At 37.3% G+C, this 20,712-nt stretch overlaps 1 protein-coding gene and 1 non-coding gene across 3 annotated transcripts in view; both read right to left on the bottom strand.

Annotated features, from left to right (window-relative positions):
* The window catches only part of mosmoa (modulator of smoothened a), a 60,593-nt gene extending 47,917 nt beyond the window's left edge, over window positions 1-12,676 (bottom strand). For both annotated transcript variants that reach the window (XR_008836306.1, XM_056454308.1), the window contains exon 1: window positions 12,571-12,676. Coding sequence is in view for 1 of the 2 variants with exons in the window: in XM_056454308.1 (XP_056310283.1) it covers window positions 12,571-12,676 (106 nt within the window). In the remaining variant the exon portion in view is untranslated. The remainder of the gene's footprint in view (window positions 1-12,570) is intronic.
* Window positions 12,677-19,487: 6,811 nt separating this feature from the next.
* On the bottom strand, window positions 19,488-19,560 carry trnar-ccu (transfer RNA arginine (anticodon CCU)). The gene has a single exon. It is a non-coding gene; the product is annotated as a tRNA-Arg (tRNA).
* Between the last annotated feature and the right edge of the window lie 1,152 nt (window positions 19,561-20,712).

Below are 20,712 nucleotides of genomic sequence, written 5' to 3'. Positions count from 1 at the left end.
ACCAAGTGCTGTTAAAAAACTAGCCGATAGCGCCAAGTGAGAAGCTAGCCTATAGTAGTGCTGTCACGATACTGGAATTTGGGTACCAACTGCATAGTTTCCCCTACCATATTAGGGAGCGCCCCGCCCTCCCAACGGTTTTCCCCGCCCCCCTTGATATCAAGTTAATTGTATTTTATATATAGCACCAGATTACAACTTCTTCTAATAAACAAGCTAAATAGCCATTTGTAATTTCTCATTTACACAATGGCATGTGACTTCTGTCTCTAAACGGTCGCGCGATTACAAATTTCTGTTCTCCGAATCGCGCATGGAGAACACAGCCACTCTCAGCTGTATGGGAATGAGAGTGTGCGCCACATCTGACAGGATCGAAGACGTGCGCTCCTGTAAATTATGCGTAGCCTATAGCAGCTACAACACAGGTAAATGATGTGTGAGGGCGACCAATGTGTTCGCGTCAGTGACAGCAGCTAAAATATATACAGATGCAGTGTGACTTGTTTACAGTTTATTGGCGTGACTCGCACGAGTGATGCTCTGCTCTCTTTGTTGCAAGTGCAGCCATTGTATCTCCACTGTTTTGAGCTGATGTGACGCAGTCGCCCCTATATAGCGTCTCATCCAACCGTATGACCGTGTGATCCCCAAAAATGAGTAAAAACACTTGGAAATCATTGCAACGTGAGTGAATGAGCAAGAGTACAGATTGTGAGAGGCACTGTAATAGCATTACATTTCTTCGGTTAAATGAATAGAGCAGTAAGGATTTCGCGAGTGCAAATCCCCCTCTCTCTCATCATGAGGGATCTGCTGTCAATATTTGGAGACGAGCAGAATATTTGAATGGTCCTGGATGTATTTAGGCCTTTTTACATATATAACAACTGAAAGTTCTGCTTTGACAATATTGCAAATTCACTAAAAGCTGGCTGGAATTATTAGAAAAATAAAACTTTATTTTTTAACATGAATATTTGTGCTCAATGTTGAAAATAACTGCATAAATATAAAAAAAACGCTAATAAATACAAAACAGCTGAGCTCCACTGGGGTCAACACAATAAAAAAAGCATGGGCTCCTGCCAACAGCTGAAGCAACACAGCGATTCTGACTCACTCTGGTCTAAATAGCCACATGTTCAATTAAAATCCGCAATTAGTTTCTAGGGCAAATAAAGAGGCAGTGGGTCACTGTGAGAAAACAACATGCAAATTTGAAATATTTATATTTGAAAGACTAGGCTTACTTAAAGTATCAAAATAAAAGGTTGTTGTATTTAATTGCACTATATAATATCTAGTCAATTTCACAATTTCACAGCTTAAACACCATTGAGTACGTTTACATGGACACCAATTATCTGATTTTAATACAATTAAGACAATACTCTGATTAAGAGTCTACCATGTAAACAGCGATTTTTGATCAATTTAATCCGATCAAGGTCATAATCGAACTAAACAGAAATGGAGTTAAGGCATGTGGAGTATGGCGATTTTAGTCGTATTATTGAAGTGCAGTACAGACATGTAAACACCGCAATCTAATTATTAGTCATGCAGGATTTTTGCCGCATTTTGCAACCGGTTAGTCCACACACACGGCTGTTTGACACTATTCTATGCACCTACAGAGTCAATAAAAGACACACATTGTGAAATGCAGAGAGTGCAATGTCAAACTCCACTAAAACAACACTCTTCCAGCAGTTCCTCTCATCCAATATCTTGTTTGTCATGGGGGACATGCATGAAATGTTTCCAAATGAAAGTGAAAGTGGCAAACTGCATTTAAAGTCAACAAATAAGAAATGAAACGCTTGAAATTACATGAAATTCTGGAGAAAATGTGGATAGCGTGGTGACACAATGACATTAAATGAATTATGTGCTATGACATGTAAAACAGGATCATATAAGGATCATTATGTAAACACCTTAATCATATTGTCTTATTCAGATTAAGGCAAATAATTTGATTACTGATGTCCATGTAAACATTGTCATTGACTAAAAGACTGATTGATTGATGTTGATATTTGGATTGATTGTTGAATCAATATTTATTTATTTATTTATTTAAGATATGTAAAACTAAGAGTTAAACCAATGCTGTAATTGTTCAGCGATGCATGCGATCTGGACCAAAAGGCCTATAATTTTTAATGCATGTACTGTTAATATCCCAAATACATTTTATTATTAGTTTCCAACTAGGGTTGGGCGATGTCGACCAATTTGGCATCGTACGATGTCTAATGTGAAACATCACGATGGACGATGGCATCATCGTCATAGGCGGAGGTGAATTAATTATTTCTGAATAATCAATTAATTAATAACAAATTAATTATTTGCAGCCTACAGTTTCAACTACCTGACCCGCATGGTCTTTGTTTACCTATAACCCAATCATAAATAAATAAAGACAAGTTGCACACAAATGACCACCTGTCAATCACTTTTTTCCGCGGGAGCTTGGTCGGTAAAAAAGGTGCACAACCAACAGTATTTGAGGTTTTCACAAAAATTACAAGTGAGAAAGTGACAGATTGAAGCAGTGTACTGATGCTGTGACACGTTACCTGATAGAGTCAAAAGACAGAAGAGTCTTAAGATGGAGACAAGATTAATTAAATGTCACGTTTAACAACTATAGTGAGACGCCATCCAGTGGTACAACCTTGATAAACTGTCCGACATGAACTGCTCTCTGGAGCTCAGACAAGCGCTGTGGCTGTGTGTGTGTGTGTGTGTGTGGTCACGTGACGTGCGTTTTCAGCAGACTGAGGGCTGTTCAGAAATGCTAGGTAAAACAGTGTGGATGTGAATCATTTTCATTTTAAAAAGCCATTTTAATACTAAGACGTATTAGAGTAAATGGTGTAATTTTCACGAGCGGGTTAACGATGGGGGCAGAGATATGGCAATGTCGGCTCAGCATCGTGTTGTCTGTTGGTCATCAGCGATGGACGATTGCATCGTCTATCGGCCCAACCCTATTTCCAACATCTAAATTATGTTACAACTTTTTTTTCTACAGCTAGTTATGCTCCAAACACAAAATCAGGAACATTTTAAAACACAAGCATTTCACATTTCAGTCTATTTTTAATGTTTAAGATGACACAGTTTGAAAAAGCATTTACATTTTACTTCAAAATAACCCATACTTGACTTTTTCTTGATGCTTCAGTAAAATAGTGTTACTGAGCTGGTACCATGCATTTGAAAAGTTAACTATGCGGTTGCTCTCCTGACCAACTCAGAATTACCTTATAACAAAGGCCTGTTCCGCAAAATGAGCTCAATAAACTTCAAGTTGTGAAGTAAACGGGTTAACAAAAACAAAATCAACCAGGTTAAGATCAAGTCAGTCAGCATTTTGTATGTTTCTCTTTTTACCTCAATTTGTTCTAATTCATTTGTAATTGCCCAACAAAGTAGACTCCAACGGAGCAAGACATTTTTCACAGTATTTCCTATAATATTTTTTCTTCTGGAGAAAGTCTTATTTATTTTATCTAGGCTAGAATAAAATCTGTTTTTAATTGTTTTAAAGCTATTTTGAGGTCAATATTATTAGCCCCTTTAAGCAATATTTATTTTTAGGTTGTCCACAAAATGAACCACTATTATACAATGACTTGCCTAAATACCCTTAATTGCCTAATTAACCTAGTTAAGCCTTTAAATGTCACTTAAGCTGAATACTAGTATCCTAAAAAATGTCTAGTCTAATATTATTTACTGTCATCATGACGAAGATAAAATAAATCAGTTATTAAATGTGTTACTAAAACTATTATGTTTAGAAATGTGTTGAAATCTTTCTGTTAAACAGAAATTGGGGAAGAAAATAAACATATTAATACAGTTCACACTTCAACTGTATGTTTCTTTCAAATGCCATTTAAGTGTGACTTGTGAATTGATACTGTATTCATTAATAGAGATATATTATGTCACTTCACACTTTTCTAGTAAGAAGGCGCTGCATGCATTGCCGCTGAAGAAATCTGCGATTCACTTAACATTCTGAGGTGATTTAAAGGTTTCTCGTGCTCAGTGCAATGAAGAAGGGAGTAGGGAGTGATGCACAGTGTGTGTAGAGAGCTGTCAATCAGAATACAGCTCATGCATGGAGCTGTTACAACGAGCTGGTTATCTGAATCAGGTGTGCTAAATAAGAGAGACATGTGAAATATGCAGAGCAGTGGGGCGCGAGGACTAGGACTGTATCCAAAATGGCTCATCATACGTTCATATAGTGCACTATTTGAGGGAGAAGCCATTTCTAGAGGTGTCTGAAATTATAGTGGACGTTATGAAATGCACTTAATCAATCCCACAATGCAAAGCAATAATAAGTTGACAACCCATGTAGACTCACCAGCTAGAAAATCCCCATAACGCACTGAGTGTTTGCACACCACATGAATTTCCGCGTCTGACCACTAGATTGCATCTAAAACACAATCCTATCAATGTATGGTTTTAAAATAAAATATCATTTCATTAAAGTAGCATTTGTATACATGACAGAAGTCAAAATGCTTTGTTTCATTACTAATGGACAATTCAAATGTTAAATGACTATCACAGGGTCTGACCAGCAAGTGTAGAATGGAATCCATCTGAGGGATTCATTAAACAGCAAAGCCAAAAATGGCATCCCTCCAGTGCTCTCAGTAGCGCTCGAATTCACTCACTCATTTAAGTGGACTGTATTCAGGGCTCGAAATTGCGACCGTTTTGGTCGCATATGCACCTGAAATTTTATCTATGCGACCATTTAAAAATGCTTGCAAAATATATTTGGGAGCATTTGTGTAAGTGCATAAAATTGGGCCGTGCGACCAAATCTAAATATTATATCAATGTAAATTAAAGAACTGATTTTAACATTGTATATACACAAACGGCTTAAAAGACAAGTCATTTTAAAAACCGCTACATATTAAAGCACAGTTAGATGTTATTATTTAAATAAATTTTAATTTAAAGCCTTAAGTAATAATAATTGACGATTCAAAATCTAATTGAATAGTTTATACAAGGAAGTATAAATAATTACAATTCATATAATATAAATAAATTAGCAATTAGCATTAAAGATATTAATTTGGAGCAAAAAACAAACAGGAGTGGCTTTATCGCATCGGATATATCTGTAACGTTTCTCACAGCTGATGTCCAGTTTGGGATTGCAATCTCTAACCCAGAATAAAACCTGCTCTGGAACTGGTTAACCATGTAGTGCAAGATACCATGGTGACAAACCTGATCAAAACAAACCCACCTTCTTGAGCCTAATACTCAAACGAGTTTCCTCAAGCTAAACATAAACGTACCAGAGTAAAAACCCAAAACAGCTTTGTGAAACAGCCACCAGAAGTGATTATGACGTCTGAATTTATGTTGTTGTTTCTATGTGCTTGGCTACACTTTTTAGTGTTCGCCACGACATGGATTTTCTAATACCGTCAATACCGTAATAAATCAATTATGCGCCTTGAACGGCTGCATTTACATCAATAATAGCTAATTCTAAATATTAAGGCATTCAATTTTCTTCAAACGTTCAGTTGTGGTCTGAATACATGTCCTTATACTACAGGGCTCGAAATTGCAACCATTTTGGTCGCATGAGCGCCCGAAATTTAATCTATGTGCCCTCATAATATATTTGGGAGCATTTGTGTGTCTGAATATAATAGTTGTAGTGCAATCTGATTTGATTTTCTCTAAAAACTTGCTGAATCGCTCTACCCTGCTGCTATATTGGTTCATATTAGCTGTCAATCACTCAACGCTTCCCGCTGTCAGATAACAGGGAGCTTTTGTTACTGCAGGAAATGCAAACAGCTGAAGAGTGAAAAGTGCACAGGTTTGCAAACCTCACCTAAAGTTATAATAATAATAATGGCGCAGATGACAGCGATCATGACATGAGGTAAACGTTGATCCGCCAGCTGAGATCAATCGAGTGTTTTCGGACAAGGTGCCCGAATCTCGATGCGTTGCATTCACCGCGTGTTCAGCGCAAATGTCCGCTAAATATAAAATCTAACACTGTACACATCATCGCCAAAGAAACTCACCTTTACTAAGTTTACACTGAAACTACGGCTCATAACAAAGAGCAGAATTGCGCTGGTGGTCATCGCGAGAATCCTGCTCTGTCTGCTCATAAATTGGTGCGGCTGACTCGCCTGCTTTATTCCACCAACACAGAGAAATGAAGATCAGCTCATAACGAGACTGAGCATTTACAATGAACCAAACCAAAACTTTTAAAGAGTGATAGAAGTGAGACTTTCTTTTGTCCGTTCTTCCTTGAGATGTATATTATTTTGCTATTTAAAGTAATGCCATGATATTATACCGTCACCGTTCAAAAGATGAAAAATACCGTGATATTAATTTTAGGTCATATTGCCCACCCCTACCATTTACATCAACTATTAATAACAAACTTTTAAACATTTCTTATAATAAAAACATCTTTCTTGAGCTGTCAGAAAATGTCTTTGTGTGCGCATCAAAAAGGGAACAAAAAATGGACAGAAAACAAAACTTCTATGCAACTATTTAGTCCAGAAGTCTACAAGCAGATCAAAAGACAATTTCCCCAAAAGAGGCCAAACAACGTGTCATCGGCCAATTATTCTGCTTTACTCTGGTCACAGACCACATCAAAGCCAGGGCAGGGAGACTACAAACACTTTAATGATTTTACCATTCACAGGAAGGAAACAATCTGACAATGGCTCACAACAGAGCCCGTTCTGAACTGCACACAGTCAGGCACCAAACAATCAACTCACAATTCTTCATTTGCCAGCCTGGAAGAACAATCTGACACACAAACAAACAAACAAACAAAAGCATCTATTTGAGCATTTTACAGTATTGTTAAGGCTGATTTATACTTCTGTGGTACGGTGCAACCTTCTGCACCAGGTTGACGCTAGGGCTGCATATAAAAAAATCTGCATATATACAATCTGATATTGCAATATTTTATTTTTCTGCGATTAAATATTGCGATATGAATAAAGTTTTAAAAGAAAGTTTGAATAGCACTATTTGAAGGTTTTCTGGGGAGCCTAACAATATTCAGACAGATTATTCAGGAATAATAACGATGCAATAAGTGCTTTAGTTAGTTAAAACATCTAAAAACTCTCAATCAAGTTAAAATATTGTTTTGTTTTCAACTTAAAAAGAAATAAAGTCAAAACTAGGAGTTTTTCCTTAAAACAAGCTAAATTATCTGGCAGTGGGGTTAGTTAAATAATCTTGTTTCACTTTGAAATGTAGATATTTAAACTAGAAACAAGACAAAAATTCTAAGTAAGAAAAGCTTTTTTGCATAAATAATATATATATTCTGTATAAATACAGTAATTAAATACAATTCTGTGGCTCCTGTTCAACTATAATTCAGTCTCAACAATGTATATCTTGCGATAAGACTATTGCGGGTGTGCACATTGCATTATCAATGCTGAAATGATATAATGTGCCTCTCAAAATATTGAAAAATGTACCAACACATCACGACACAAGAGGTGCATCCAACATAGATGCTAATACATTAACTTGGCAAAAGGCAACGTGTGGAACACACCAAACTAACCAGCTGGACCGATGCTGACTGATGGTCTGATAAAGCCTAATGGTCGACTGTTGTCTTGGTGCGCTCTAGCCATCTTCAGCTGATGTCCAACACTGATTACCAACATGCCAAACCAACTAAAGATGCTGACCCAATGACCCAACGAAGCCAAATGGCCGGCCATTGACTAGGTATTTCCCATCCTTAACCGCAAGGCTATTAATTAATGAGCAATTATCTAAATAAATACTATATTTGTTCAAAATGACTGATTTTGAAATAAAATACCACAATCTTTATGAATGGATCACTGAATCATTGACTCAAATAGTTGATTAAAACAGCTATTTTCAGTTATAAGTAATATATATATATATATATATATATATATATATATATATATATATATATATATATATATAAAATATATATATAATATATATATATATATAAAACTTATAACTGAAAATAGCTGTTTTAATCAACTATTTGAGTTTGTTTTAATCAACTATTTGAGTTTGAATATATATATATATATATATATATATATATATATATATATATATATATATATATATATATATATATATATATATATATATATATATATATATATATATATATATATATATATATATGTGTGTGTCCAACGATTTTCATTTGCCAAATAAATTAATAAATAAATAAAATTTAAGTACAATAAAAAAGTACATAGTATACTATCAAAAACGTAAAACTTCAGCAAAATAAGAAATTATGCAAAATATTACAAATATCATCAGATGAAAAACAGACACCTGGACACATTACAGTAATGAAAACTGCAGGATGATATGCTTAATATCCATCATTCATATCAGATATTATCAAATAATGAAAAACGGATCAAAACTGCTTCCCTCATTCCCCTTATGAAAAACATCCTTTGTGTTTATGTGCGTAGGGGCTTCAGAACAACAACCACGTCTACTGAAAACAATAGAAATGCCTCAGACGGACGAGCAGCTAAAATGATCTGGATATACAGCAAGGCGTCTGAACATGGCAGCTGGGTTTTACACCTGATTCAGCAGCGAAGTGTGGAAACAACACGCAGCCTCTGATTGGTGCTGAGCGCAGTGGATTGAGCTTGAACCCCTGCTGACCCACTTTACAGACGCTGAACAAAGAGCAGCTGTTTATCACCAGCCCGTCTGCACATGGGCATCCGAAGACAGTACAGTTTAATCTTTAATAATAATAATAACAGCATCCAAACACAACTGAGGAGGAGGAACTACAACAGCACTGATAAAATGATGGGTGAAGAACTGGAAGTTATTTCTCCTGTGCATGTTTTGAGCTCAAAGAGAAGCATTTAAGTCATCAGATAAATGTATAAAAGACAAATAAATAAATAAATGGTGATGCAGTTTACAAATGCACTGTAAAACAATGCAGGGGTACACAAACATTATTTATGTTGTTGTCCCAACACAAATCAATTAAGTTAATGCAACACATTAAAGTGCATTGAACATCAAACAATTAAGTTGTCCCAAAACAATCTAAAGAATTGTGTTGTTTTACCTCATTTTTAATAAGTAGTTAGAACAAGCAGCAAGTTTGAGTTTGAGTTAGGGCTGGGTGATATGGCAAAAATGCAATCTTGATCATTATTTTCCATATTGAACGATAACGATACGTATTTTGATATAAGTTGTTAATGCTTCCAGATTTAAAAGAGCACCCCAACAATAACTGAAGCCACAAAAATTAGAGGGTCCATTTAAAGGCATAAACATACTTTTGGCCAATAAATTTTCAGTGGCTGAAAACTCTGTACACCTCTAATTTCAACACACGTCTAGATTCCCATTTCTGCTGTTTGATTGGCTCTTACGTCAATATAGAGTAAAAAAAAAGTCCAGAGCTTATCATTGTTATTGACAGAAATTACCGTGATTCAATATATCATTTATCTGCCCAGCCCTAGTTTGAGTTTGGTTGTTGTATCAAAAGCAACTTCTCTGACACTCATAATAAATGACTTTTAAAATAGGATATAATATAAAGAATGTTTAAAAGTACTAAAATTATCAATATTATTATTATATAATTTTTCACTATCTTTAAAACTTTCTTAAAACTTGTTATTCACTATTTAAGGTGTTTAAGAGCTGAACTTACATTATAATACAGCTGAAGTCAGAATTATTAGCCCCCCTGTTTATTTTTCCCCCCAATTTCTGTTTAACAGAGAGATTTCTTCAACACATTTCTAAACATAATAGTTTTAATAACTGATTTATTTTCTCTTTGTCATGATGACAGTAAATAATATTTGACTAGATATTTTTCAAGACACTTCTACACAGCTTAAAGTGACATTTAAAGGCTTAACTAGGTTAATTAGGTTAACTAGGCAGGTTAGAGTAATTAGGCAAGTTATTGTATAACGATGGTTTGTTCTGTAGACTATAGAAAAAAATATATTGCTTATAAAGGGGCTAATAATTTTGACCTTATAATGGTTATTTAAAAAATTAAAAACTGCTTTTATTCTAGCAAAATAAAACAAATAAGACTTTCTCCAGAAGAAAATATTATCAGACATACTGTGAAAATTTCCTTGCTCTGTTGAACATCATTTGGGAAATATTTAAAAAAAGAAAAACTAATTCAAAGGGGGCGAATAATGCTGACTTCAACTGTATATTCTTTTATGATACATTTACTTTAAATGAGCTAAATATATATATATATATATATATATATATATATATATATATATATATATATATATGCATGACTTTTATTGCACGAATGTTTCATTAATGTATAATAAGAGTTGAACTGTAATACATATTATTATTGTAATAAAACAATAAGCTTCACATACATTTAAAAGTGGGAATTATTGTATAATATATTTAAGATGTTTGAGGTTATTTGAAAATATATTTTTTTTTAATTTATTTGACATAAATGAACATCATTATTATTACGCAAGTTAGTGTTTAAGTTTAAGTAAAATAACTACTTATTTATCTGTAAATAAACTGAACATGTTAATATTACATTGCATAAGACTTAATCATATTAAATGGTTTAAAAGTATTTTTATTAAACCTTTAATAATCACAGAGAACATGGTTTTTATTACATAAATTCAAAGACCTGAACAACGAATAATAAAAATTTTTTTTCCATATTTTATTTTTAAAACAGCTTAAAGAACTTGTAATGTTTTATAACATAAATAATATATTTGTAAGTTAAACTTACCCTTTCGGCTATCCAAATTTCCCAATGCCCGACTTCTTTAAATTACCAGACATAAACATGCCTGTTTAGTGCTGCGCTAAATATTGATTTCAAAGCATACATGACAAATCAATAATAATCATCTGCTGTGGTTCAGGTATTTGCATGTCATATTTACTAATCAAAAGCATGACTACTTCAGCATTCACTTACATTAATAGCACTCAAGAAATTGATTTTGCTTCTTGTTCAAACTACTTATGAAGCCTCTGTTTTGTAGGAAGTGCTTCTCCTATGATATGTGAACGACCCGTACAGATTTACTTTGACATTTCCTTGAGCGAGAATGATGTTGACTGAAACGTTCTGTCGTACACCACACCCACCATTGGTACCCTTTTGGCAGTGGAAACGCAAGCCTGATAAAGGTGACCCATACCGAACCACTCAGTGGAAACGGGCCATTATTTAAAATAAGCTGAAACAACACAATTCTTGAGATTTTTCTGGGACAACTTAATTGTTTTATGTTCAATCGACTTAAATTAGATTTGACTTAATCGATTTGTGTTGGGACAACATGGATGGATTTTGTAGAACCCTGCATTTTTTAACAGCGTACTTAAGTAATGCATGTTACTAAAAGTGCCACTTTATAACCTCTTCATCAACAGACATTCGGAGGACTGTAAACATGCAGACTGAGGTAAAGTTGCTTTTATATTTGCACATTTGTTCTTATTTGAACACTGACAACTACCCTGATAGAGCACGTTCATCACAGCGACGTCTATTTTTGATAGAGGTAAAGTTGGTTTTATATTCCCACATTCGTTCATTTCTCTATAGCAGTCTCTATATTGTTTACCATGTTACTTTAAATATTTGATCGGAATTAGCATGCAAGTATGACTTCAATAGCATGCAAGTATGAATTCAAAACAACATTAACACTATCTGGTTCACTGTGAACAATGTTGTACTTTGATAGGCATTTGCTGCTAATACGATTTCCCCATTTAGAATTTGTTTCCCAGAGAAGGGCATCCGCTGCATAAAACATGTGCTGGTTAAGTTGGCGGTTCATTCCGCTGTGGTGACCACGGATTGATAAAGGGACTAAGCTGAAAAGAAAATGAATGAATGAATTTAGAATTTGCACAGAATACTTTTCTGAAATTATATTATTAAGGAGAAACTCTGAATATCGAATATAAAACCAACTTTACCTCTATTATTTTTTCGTGTGTTTACATCTATAAGATGTATTTATTATGTCTATTATGTCTCATTTTAGATGTCAATTAGAAGTGTGGGAAACCTATTTAAGATGTTTATGATTTGGCAAACATGTTTGCTAAATAAACCTTTTAATGACATTTATCAAATCTTTTCACAGCAGATGATATTCAGACTAACGACCTTTAAAGTATGTCTTGCAGACGTACATGTGTTGCTTACCAGGCTGCTACTTTGCATAATATTGGCATGCAAGTATAACTTCAAAGCAACATTAGCACTAGTTAATTGACTGTGGACGCCGCTAATAGTATTTCCCTTTTCAGAATTTGCAAAGTATACTTTTAAAAACTAAATTATTAAAGATACAGTCGGAATGCGCGAATATAAAACCAACTTTAAGTTACTCAAATCACTGTGAGTCAGTGTTATTGATCATTCTCTCTCTCTTTTACCTGCTGACTCGCCAGTGTTGATCCAGTCTGGGTTGGCAATGCTGGCGATGGCGAAAATATCCGCAGCCAGAAAGAGACATCCTGAAATAATGGTGAGTTTATCCATCTCAGGTTACCTGGACTCTTGACATGCGATGAAGAACTGAGCTAGTCTCTGTCTCTATGTGTTTGTGTATCAAAGTCAGTAAATAGGGCTGGACGGCATGATATGCTAGCTTTGATATGGCTAGAAGTCTAGCAGCCTCCAGGGCCAAAACAAACCCTCTGAAGATGAGGATTTGCCCCTGATCTTCCTCATAAGAAGAGCTCCTCCATCATCATCATCATATGGTGACTGCGCTCTTCTTCGTTTAATGCTAACAGGCTACAGATGCTCTCGGTGTGTTTGGCATCCGGAGGCCGCTCCACAAATCCATCAGGAAGACAAGTCCTCGACTGCGGGAGTCAAACGCGTATAATCGGCGGTAACGGAGTGGTTTTGTGGCCGCTTTTAGTTGACGTTGTTGTGGTCCACCTTTCTGCTCAGCTGCGCGCGCATCTGCACGACGATCTGCCGAGCGCGAGCACAGCAGCAGCGCCGCCGCATCACCCTCATCCCCGAAAACCCGGGCAAACCCTGCCGGAGAACCGCGCCGGTGTGTGGAGAAGCGAGTGGAAGACGCGGCGGGAGCATGAGAAGCGGCGGAGGAAACGCAGCTCTCGCGTCTTTCCCGATGACATCAAGCGAAAACCCCCACGCAGCGACGGTCCACCGTCAGACACAACAGGCCTGCGAGATCTCGCGCCGCTACTCTCGCGAGACCCCCGCGGTTAAAGGGGTCTGTGTGTGCGTTTTCATCTCTCTCACACACACGCGCGCGCGCGCACACCCCCCCCCCCCCACACACACACACACACACACACACACTTTTAAACTTGCTTCATTGACATGACAAAAAAGCATTTGTGATGATGTTTACATTAAACAGAACAGTAAACAAATGACAGAGTAGTAAACATAAAAAAACAATAACAGTATTTTTAACAATCAACTATTTTGGATAAAACAATAATAATTAATAATAAAAACAGTATTTTTAACCAATCAAATTTTTCGATTTAAAACACAATGATAATAAATCATTGGAGTGACAAGGTGGCTCAGTGGTTAGCACTGTCGCCTCACAGCAACAAGGTCACTGGTTTGAGTCCCAGCTTCTCTCCAAGTTGGCATGGGTTTCCTCCGGGTGCTCTGGTTTCCCCCACAGTCCAAATACTGCACTATAGGTGAATTGGATAAACTAAATTGGCCATAGTGTGTGTGAATGCAAGAATGTATGGGTGTTTCCTGGGGTTGGGTTGCAGCTGAAAAGGCATCCACTGTGTAAAACATATGCTGGATACGTTGGCGGTTCATTCTGCTGTGGAAACCCCTGAATATTAAAGGGACTAAGCTGAAAAGAAAATCAGGGGAGGAGGGTTTTAGTCAGGGAGGTGATCAATAACTCGATGGCCACTCTGTCTGAGCTCCAGTGTTCTTCTGTGGAGAGAGGAGAACCATACAGAAGGACAACCATCTGTGCAGCAATCCACCAATCAGGCCTGTATGGTAGAGTGGCCAGACGAAAGCCACTCCCCACCTGGAATTTTGCCAAATGGCATCTGAAGGACTCTCAAACCATAAGAAACTAAATTCTCTGGTCTGATGAGACTAAATTTGAACTCTTTGGAGTGAATGCCAGGCGTTACGTTTGGAGAAAACCAGGCACCGCTCATCACCAGGCTAATACCATCCCTACAGTAAAGCATGGTGGTGGCAGCTTCACCTCAATGAATGTCCTTGAGTGGCCCAGCCAGAGCCCAGTCCCAAATCCTATTGAACATCTCTGGAAATGGATCAACAAAATAAAATAAATTAAAATTAATGCAGAATATTAATCAAATCACACGTTTGAATTGCTTACTTTTTATTAGAAAATGAAATGGTATTTAAGAGCAGTTCCAGTTCTGGTTTAAAAATCATAAAATGCGGTTTACGTTTAGTATATTTACATTTACATATGAAAATTAAATCCTCTCTCAGACAAAATATTTATTTATTCAATAGAGACAGCAAAATGGGATATGGCAAACATTGAAAAATAGCAGTTTTCCATATGTTGTAACTCATGTTTCTTTTGTTTGTTTTGATTTCATCATTTATTTACTCTTTTGAATTGCATTTTGGGATCTTGATCTTTCCTTCAACAACTTTTAGTGTATTTTGAAACTTTTATGGACTTCTTTAATAGTTTGAAATGAAATTGTTTAAGTTGCTGTTGTAAATTATGGTAAAATGCCTGTACTGTTTCTGTTATTTTACTTAATTCTCTCTCTATATTATTTCTAATACAATATATTGTTTCAAACTACTAAAATGTCAGTAAAAGTCAGTTTGTTAGACTGTAGAGTTGAATTTTTAACATCAAAAGTGGAGATGAAAGGTAAAATCATGCAATTCATGATCGTGAATGAACAAAAAAACTTGTAAATCACAAAATATGAAAAATGTTCATTAGTAGATAATATTTACAGTGTAGGGTTGCCAGAAACTGATCCTAAACTATTGTTTTTGTGTTTGGTGGCCTCAATTATAAGAATACTATTTGCATATTAGCCTAACAAATAATAGTTTCGGGAAAGTTTGTGTATTAATAAGGCTCTATGCTGTATATAATTAATTTATTTATATATCTTTGTATTGCATTTGAATGTATTAGATTAGATTTTTAAATCAGAATGTATGAAGTTATTAAAATAAAGTGTTATTAAACCTCTCTCTCTCTCTCTCTCTCTCTCTCTCTCTTTCATATGTGTGTGTAGTGTCTGTGTGTGTTTGTGTGAGATTGTGTGTGTGTGTGGTTGTGTGTGATTGTGTGTGTGGGTGGGCATCATAAGTGCGCCTATTATTACCCACTTCATGCCCACACTAGGCCTAAAATACATCACTGACATTGATGAGCTATTAATGTGTTATGTAACATTAAAAAAAACGATATCAGAAACATTATATAGGCTACAGGCCCTTACGAATGCCATTTTAACTATTAAAAGCAGTAATTTTGTATGCTTTCTAGTAAGAATGCACTGATGTAAGATATTTATTGGCTGAAATTGGATCAGTTTAAAGGGGTCCAATTATGCCCCGTTTTACAAGATGTAAAATAAGTCTCTGATGTTCCTAGAGTGTGTGAAGTTTCAGCTCAAAATACCCCATACATAATGTTTTATAACTCTTCGAAACAGACCCTTTTAGGCTTTGTGCTTTAAATTCAAATCAGATTGTCCTGTTTTTAAAAGTGGGCGGAGCTACAAATGCCAACAAGACTAACCTCCTATGCTAATGAGGGAGAGGTTGTCATTAACAGGCGGGGCTTTCCCCTCTGATGACACGTACAAAGGGAGAACGTCAATCAAAAGTGTTTCTGCAGCAAACAATACATTTTTTGCCATTAGAAGTTGGTTATAATCACAGACTGCTGCCACACAACTGTGTTTAAACCTTTTAGAAAAGTGGTTTATGAATAACAGGTCTCTGTCTCAATCCTACATATTATTTTGGGTTTCCATACTAGGCTATTGTGCAACCTTGGCTCATTCTGAAAACGTACCGCTATATACATTTCTGGAGAGTACTAAATATGTCCCAGGAGCTACTTTTTTTTTGCAGTTTTTGCGAATCCACCAGAGGCCACTGTGTATTCTTTTGAGATCTCAAATTTCTCTCGCGAGTGCCATTCACTTCTGCTGTTCTCACGTAAATCCACCAGAGGCCACTGTCGACTGACTAAATGACTGACTGACCAATCGATTGACCCACCCTCCTCCTTCCCTAAACCCAACCAATAGTGTTTTCAAAAGCACTGATTTACCTGTCCTTCCACTTCCCTAAACCCACACATCAATTTTCAAAAGCAATTCAGAAAAAGAAAATCCCTCCTCTGATTTTTACCATATTCTTACCATTATTTACTTGTTTATTTTATTTTTATTTTTTTGCCTTACCTGCTTTCTGGAACCGTTCTTCACCAGACTCAAACTCCTTCATCTTGGTCAACTCCTCCCTGTGCCTCAAGTCTGCCGACGTATACGGCGAGCCACTGGACAAACTAGTAACAGTGGGAATGCCGTCCACATGAAGGCAAGCGATCAGCTAAGTACGAAAAGGAACGGTGTCATACTGCTCTGTAACATTCGTTTTAAAGACGAAATGCAGCCATATGTACTTCTGCCGACATAATTTGTGATCTCCAGAAATGTATATAGGGCTACGTTTTCAGAATGAGCCTCTGTTGCTATTGTATGTGGTTTGCTTGGTTTAAACAACTACATGTAACCCATTTAATCAAAATACTTCTTGTAATTTTGAAATTTGCATTTCAGTCCTTAGACCTTCCTTACACACTAAACTTTACTCCTTGATGGTGACAACTTTACTTCTACTTGGTGACAATTGTGGCTGCTGGGAGACAGAAATAACTAGTCAAAATTGCATTGCAATTTAAATGTTTTACACTATTAATAAATAAATGTGTTACCGGTAACAGTTTAAAGGGTACCTAAGATGAAAATAACTTTTGTAAGCTGTTTGAACAGAACTGTGTAGGTATAGTGTGTCCACAGTGATATTGGAGTGATAGAAACACAACAAGTCTCTTTTTAAAAATTTCCTGACACTAAAATAAAATCCCAGTGATTCTGATGCCCACCACAGCTTGATGTAGGAGTGTGGTTTCCCCACTGAATTGATTGACAGGTGTCATGTCTCCATAATAACACACATGTCCACAGAACGTTTTTTTGCAAAAAAATTAAAACATCTGTTCAAACTCCCAGTGATCAGCTGCACCTCAATGATAAATTTTATAAGATTAAAACGTTTTTAAAATAGAGCATGTTTGTAATAGAGACTGTAAAATTGCTGCTAGAATGTTTTGATTTACACATATAGATGGAACTTGAAGGTGGTTTCCATACTTCACCCTCTGAGTTATTGGCCAAGTGAACCAATGTTTATACCCACATCATTTTAAAATGATCAGCAACTAAGCAAACGGCAATTGCGCCAGCAGAGTGGCGCAGCGGAAGCGTGCTGGGCCCATAACCCAGAGGTCGATGGCTCGAAACCATCCTCTGCTAAGAGAGGTTTTGCGTATTTGCATGCATGAGAACAAATCCTTTCTGATTTTCGTAGTTCGTCAGTAAAAAACAAAGTAATCTTGAACTCGCAAATACAGCATCAAGGTTTAGAAAAGAAGTCAAAACAGTCCATCTACAGAACTGCGTTTGTGTGTTAACTCAGATTAAGTTCCTCGTTAACCTGCCCTAGGTGGCTAGTGTCACCTCATTGTGAAGTAGAAGTATTGCGACAAGTCACTAACTCTCCAGTCTCCCAATAACTTGCTTGTCCTTCTGCGGTGGCCTTATGGATTATGCACTGACCACCTAAGCCACGGCTTTGAGCGCCACATAAGGCAGTCACCAGCAGAGTGGCGCAGCGGAAGCGTGCTGGGCCCATAACCCAGAGGTCGATGGATCGAAACCATCCTCTGCTAAAATCTTTTGATTTACACATATAGATGGAACTTGCAAGACGTTTCGCTCAATAGGCAAAAGAATTGAAATGTCCAGGTTTTGACCAAGGACCCTTAGCTCCTTTTTCTCAGATGAGATTGGGTAAAATAAGGATAAAACAGCAGTAGCTTTCATATCGCAACCAAGTAGGAAGTGTACAATTAAAAAAGTTATCTTAACAGAAGACGGTTTGTATCCATCAACCTCCAAGTTTTGGCACCAGGAAGCTTCCGCTACACCACGAACCACCCCAGATGGGACTCAAACCCACAATCCCTGGCTTAGGAGGGCAGTGCCTTATCCATTAGGCCACTGGGGCAGGTCACACAAAGTAACCAGCCGCTGGAGAGTTAGTGACCTGTGCCAAGAATTCTCCTTCACAATGAGTCATCCCTGTGAACGAGGCAATTATTCTAGGTTAATTGAGTTGTCCTCATGCATGCAAACAATAAATCACACTTAATAGAAGGTGGTTTCCATACTTCACCCTCTGAGTTATTGGCCAAGTGAACCAATGTTTATACCCACATCATTTTAAAATGATCAGCAACTAAGCAAACGCCAATTGCACCAGCAGAGTGGCGCAGCGGAAGCATGCTGGGCCCATAACCCAGAGGTCGATGGATCGAAACCATCCTCTGCTAAGAGAGGTTTTGCGTATTTGCATGCATGAGAACAAATCCTTTCTGATTTTCGTAGTTCGTCAGTAAAAAACAAAGTAATCTTGAACTTGCAAATACAGCATCAAGGTTTAGAAAAGAAGTCAAAACAGTCCATCTACAGAACTGCGTTTGTGTGTTAACTCAGATTAAGTTCCTCGTTAACCTGCCCTAGGTGGCTAGTGTCACCTCATTGTGAAGTAGAAGTATTGCGACAAGTCACTAACTCTCCAGTCTCCCAATAACTTGCTTGTCCTTCTGCGGTGGCCTAATGGATTATGCACTGACCATCTAAGCCACGGCTTTGAGCACCAACTAGGGCAGTCAACAGCAGAGTGGCGCAGCGGAAGCGTGCTGGGCCCATAACCCAGAGGTCGATGGATCGAAACCATCCTCTGCTAAAATCTTTTGATTTACACATATAGATGGAACTTGCAAGACGTTTCGCTCAATAGGCAAAAGAATTGAAATGTCCAGGTTTTGACCAAGGACCCTTAGCTCCTTTTTCTCAGATGAGATTGGGTAAAATAAGGATAAAACAGCAGTAGCTTTCATATCGCAACCAAGTAGGAAGTGTACAATTAAAAAAGTTATCTTAACAGAAGACGATTTGTATCCATCAACCTCCAAGTTTTGGCACCAGGAAGCTTCCGCTACACCACGAACCACCCCAGATGGGACTCGAACCCACAATCCCTGGCTTAGGAGGGCAGTGCCTTATCCATTAGGCCACTGGGGCAGGTCACACAAAGTAACCAGCCGCTGGAGAGTTAGTAACCTGTGCCAAGAATTCTCCTTCACAATGAGTCATCCCTGTGAACGAGGCAATTATTCTAGGTTAATTGAGTTGTCCTCATGCATGCAAACAATAAATCGCACTTAATAGAAGGTGGTTTCCATACTTCACCCTCTGAGTTATTGGCCAAGTGAACCAATGTTTATACCCACATCATTTTAAAATGATCAGCAACTAAGCAAACGCTAATTGCACCAGCAGAGTGGCGCAGCGGAAGCATGCTGGGCCCATAACCCAGAGGTCGTTGGATCGAAACCATCCTCTGCTAAGAGAGGTTTTGCGTATTTGCATGCATGAGAACAAATCCTTTCTGATTTTCGTAGTTCATCAGTAAAAAACAAAGTAATCTTGAACTTGCAAATACAGCATCAAGGTTTAGAAAAGAAGTCAAAACAGTCCATCTACAGAACTGCGTTTGTGTGTTAACTCAGATTAAGTTCCTCGTTAACCTGCCCTAGGTGGCTAGTGTCACCTCATTGTGAAGTAGAAGTATTGCGACAAGTCACTAACTCTCCAGTCTCCCAATAACTTGCTTGTCCTTCTGCGGTGGCCTAATGGATTATGCACTGACCATCTAAGCCACGGCTTTGAGCACCAACTAGGGCAGTCAACAGCAGAGTGGCGCAGCGGAAGCGTGCTGGGCCCATAACCCAGAGGTCGATGGATCGAAACCATCCTCTGCTAAAATGTTTTGATTTACACATATAGATGGAACTTGCAAGACGTTTCGCTCAATAGGCAAAAGAATTTAAATGTCCAGGTGTCGACCAAGGACCCTTTGCTCCTTTTTCACAGATGAGATTGGGTAAAATAAGGATAAAGCAGGAGTAGCTCTAATAACGCAACCAAGTAGGAAGTGTACAATTATAAAAGTTATCTTAGCAGAAGATGGTCTGTATCCATCAACCTCTAAGTTTTAGAACCAGCAAGCTTCCGCTGGGCCACTCTACAACGAACCACCCCAGATGGGACTCGAACCCACAATCCCTGGCTTATCCATTTGGCCACTGGGGCAGGACACGCAAAGCAATCGGCCGCTGGAGAGTTAATAGAAGGTGGTTTCCATACTTCACCCTCTGAGTTATTGGCCAAGTG

The sequence above is a fragment of the Danio aesculapii genome, chromosome 3 (genome assembly GCF_903798145.1).
Source record: "Danio aesculapii chromosome 3, fDanAes4.1, whole genome shotgun sequence".
NCBI classification, from domain to species: Eukaryota; Metazoa; Chordata; class Actinopteri; order Cypriniformes; family Danionidae; genus Danio; species Danio aesculapii.
Note: the sequence above shows the minus strand (reverse complement) of the source record. Positions and strands in the feature narration are given on the sequence as shown.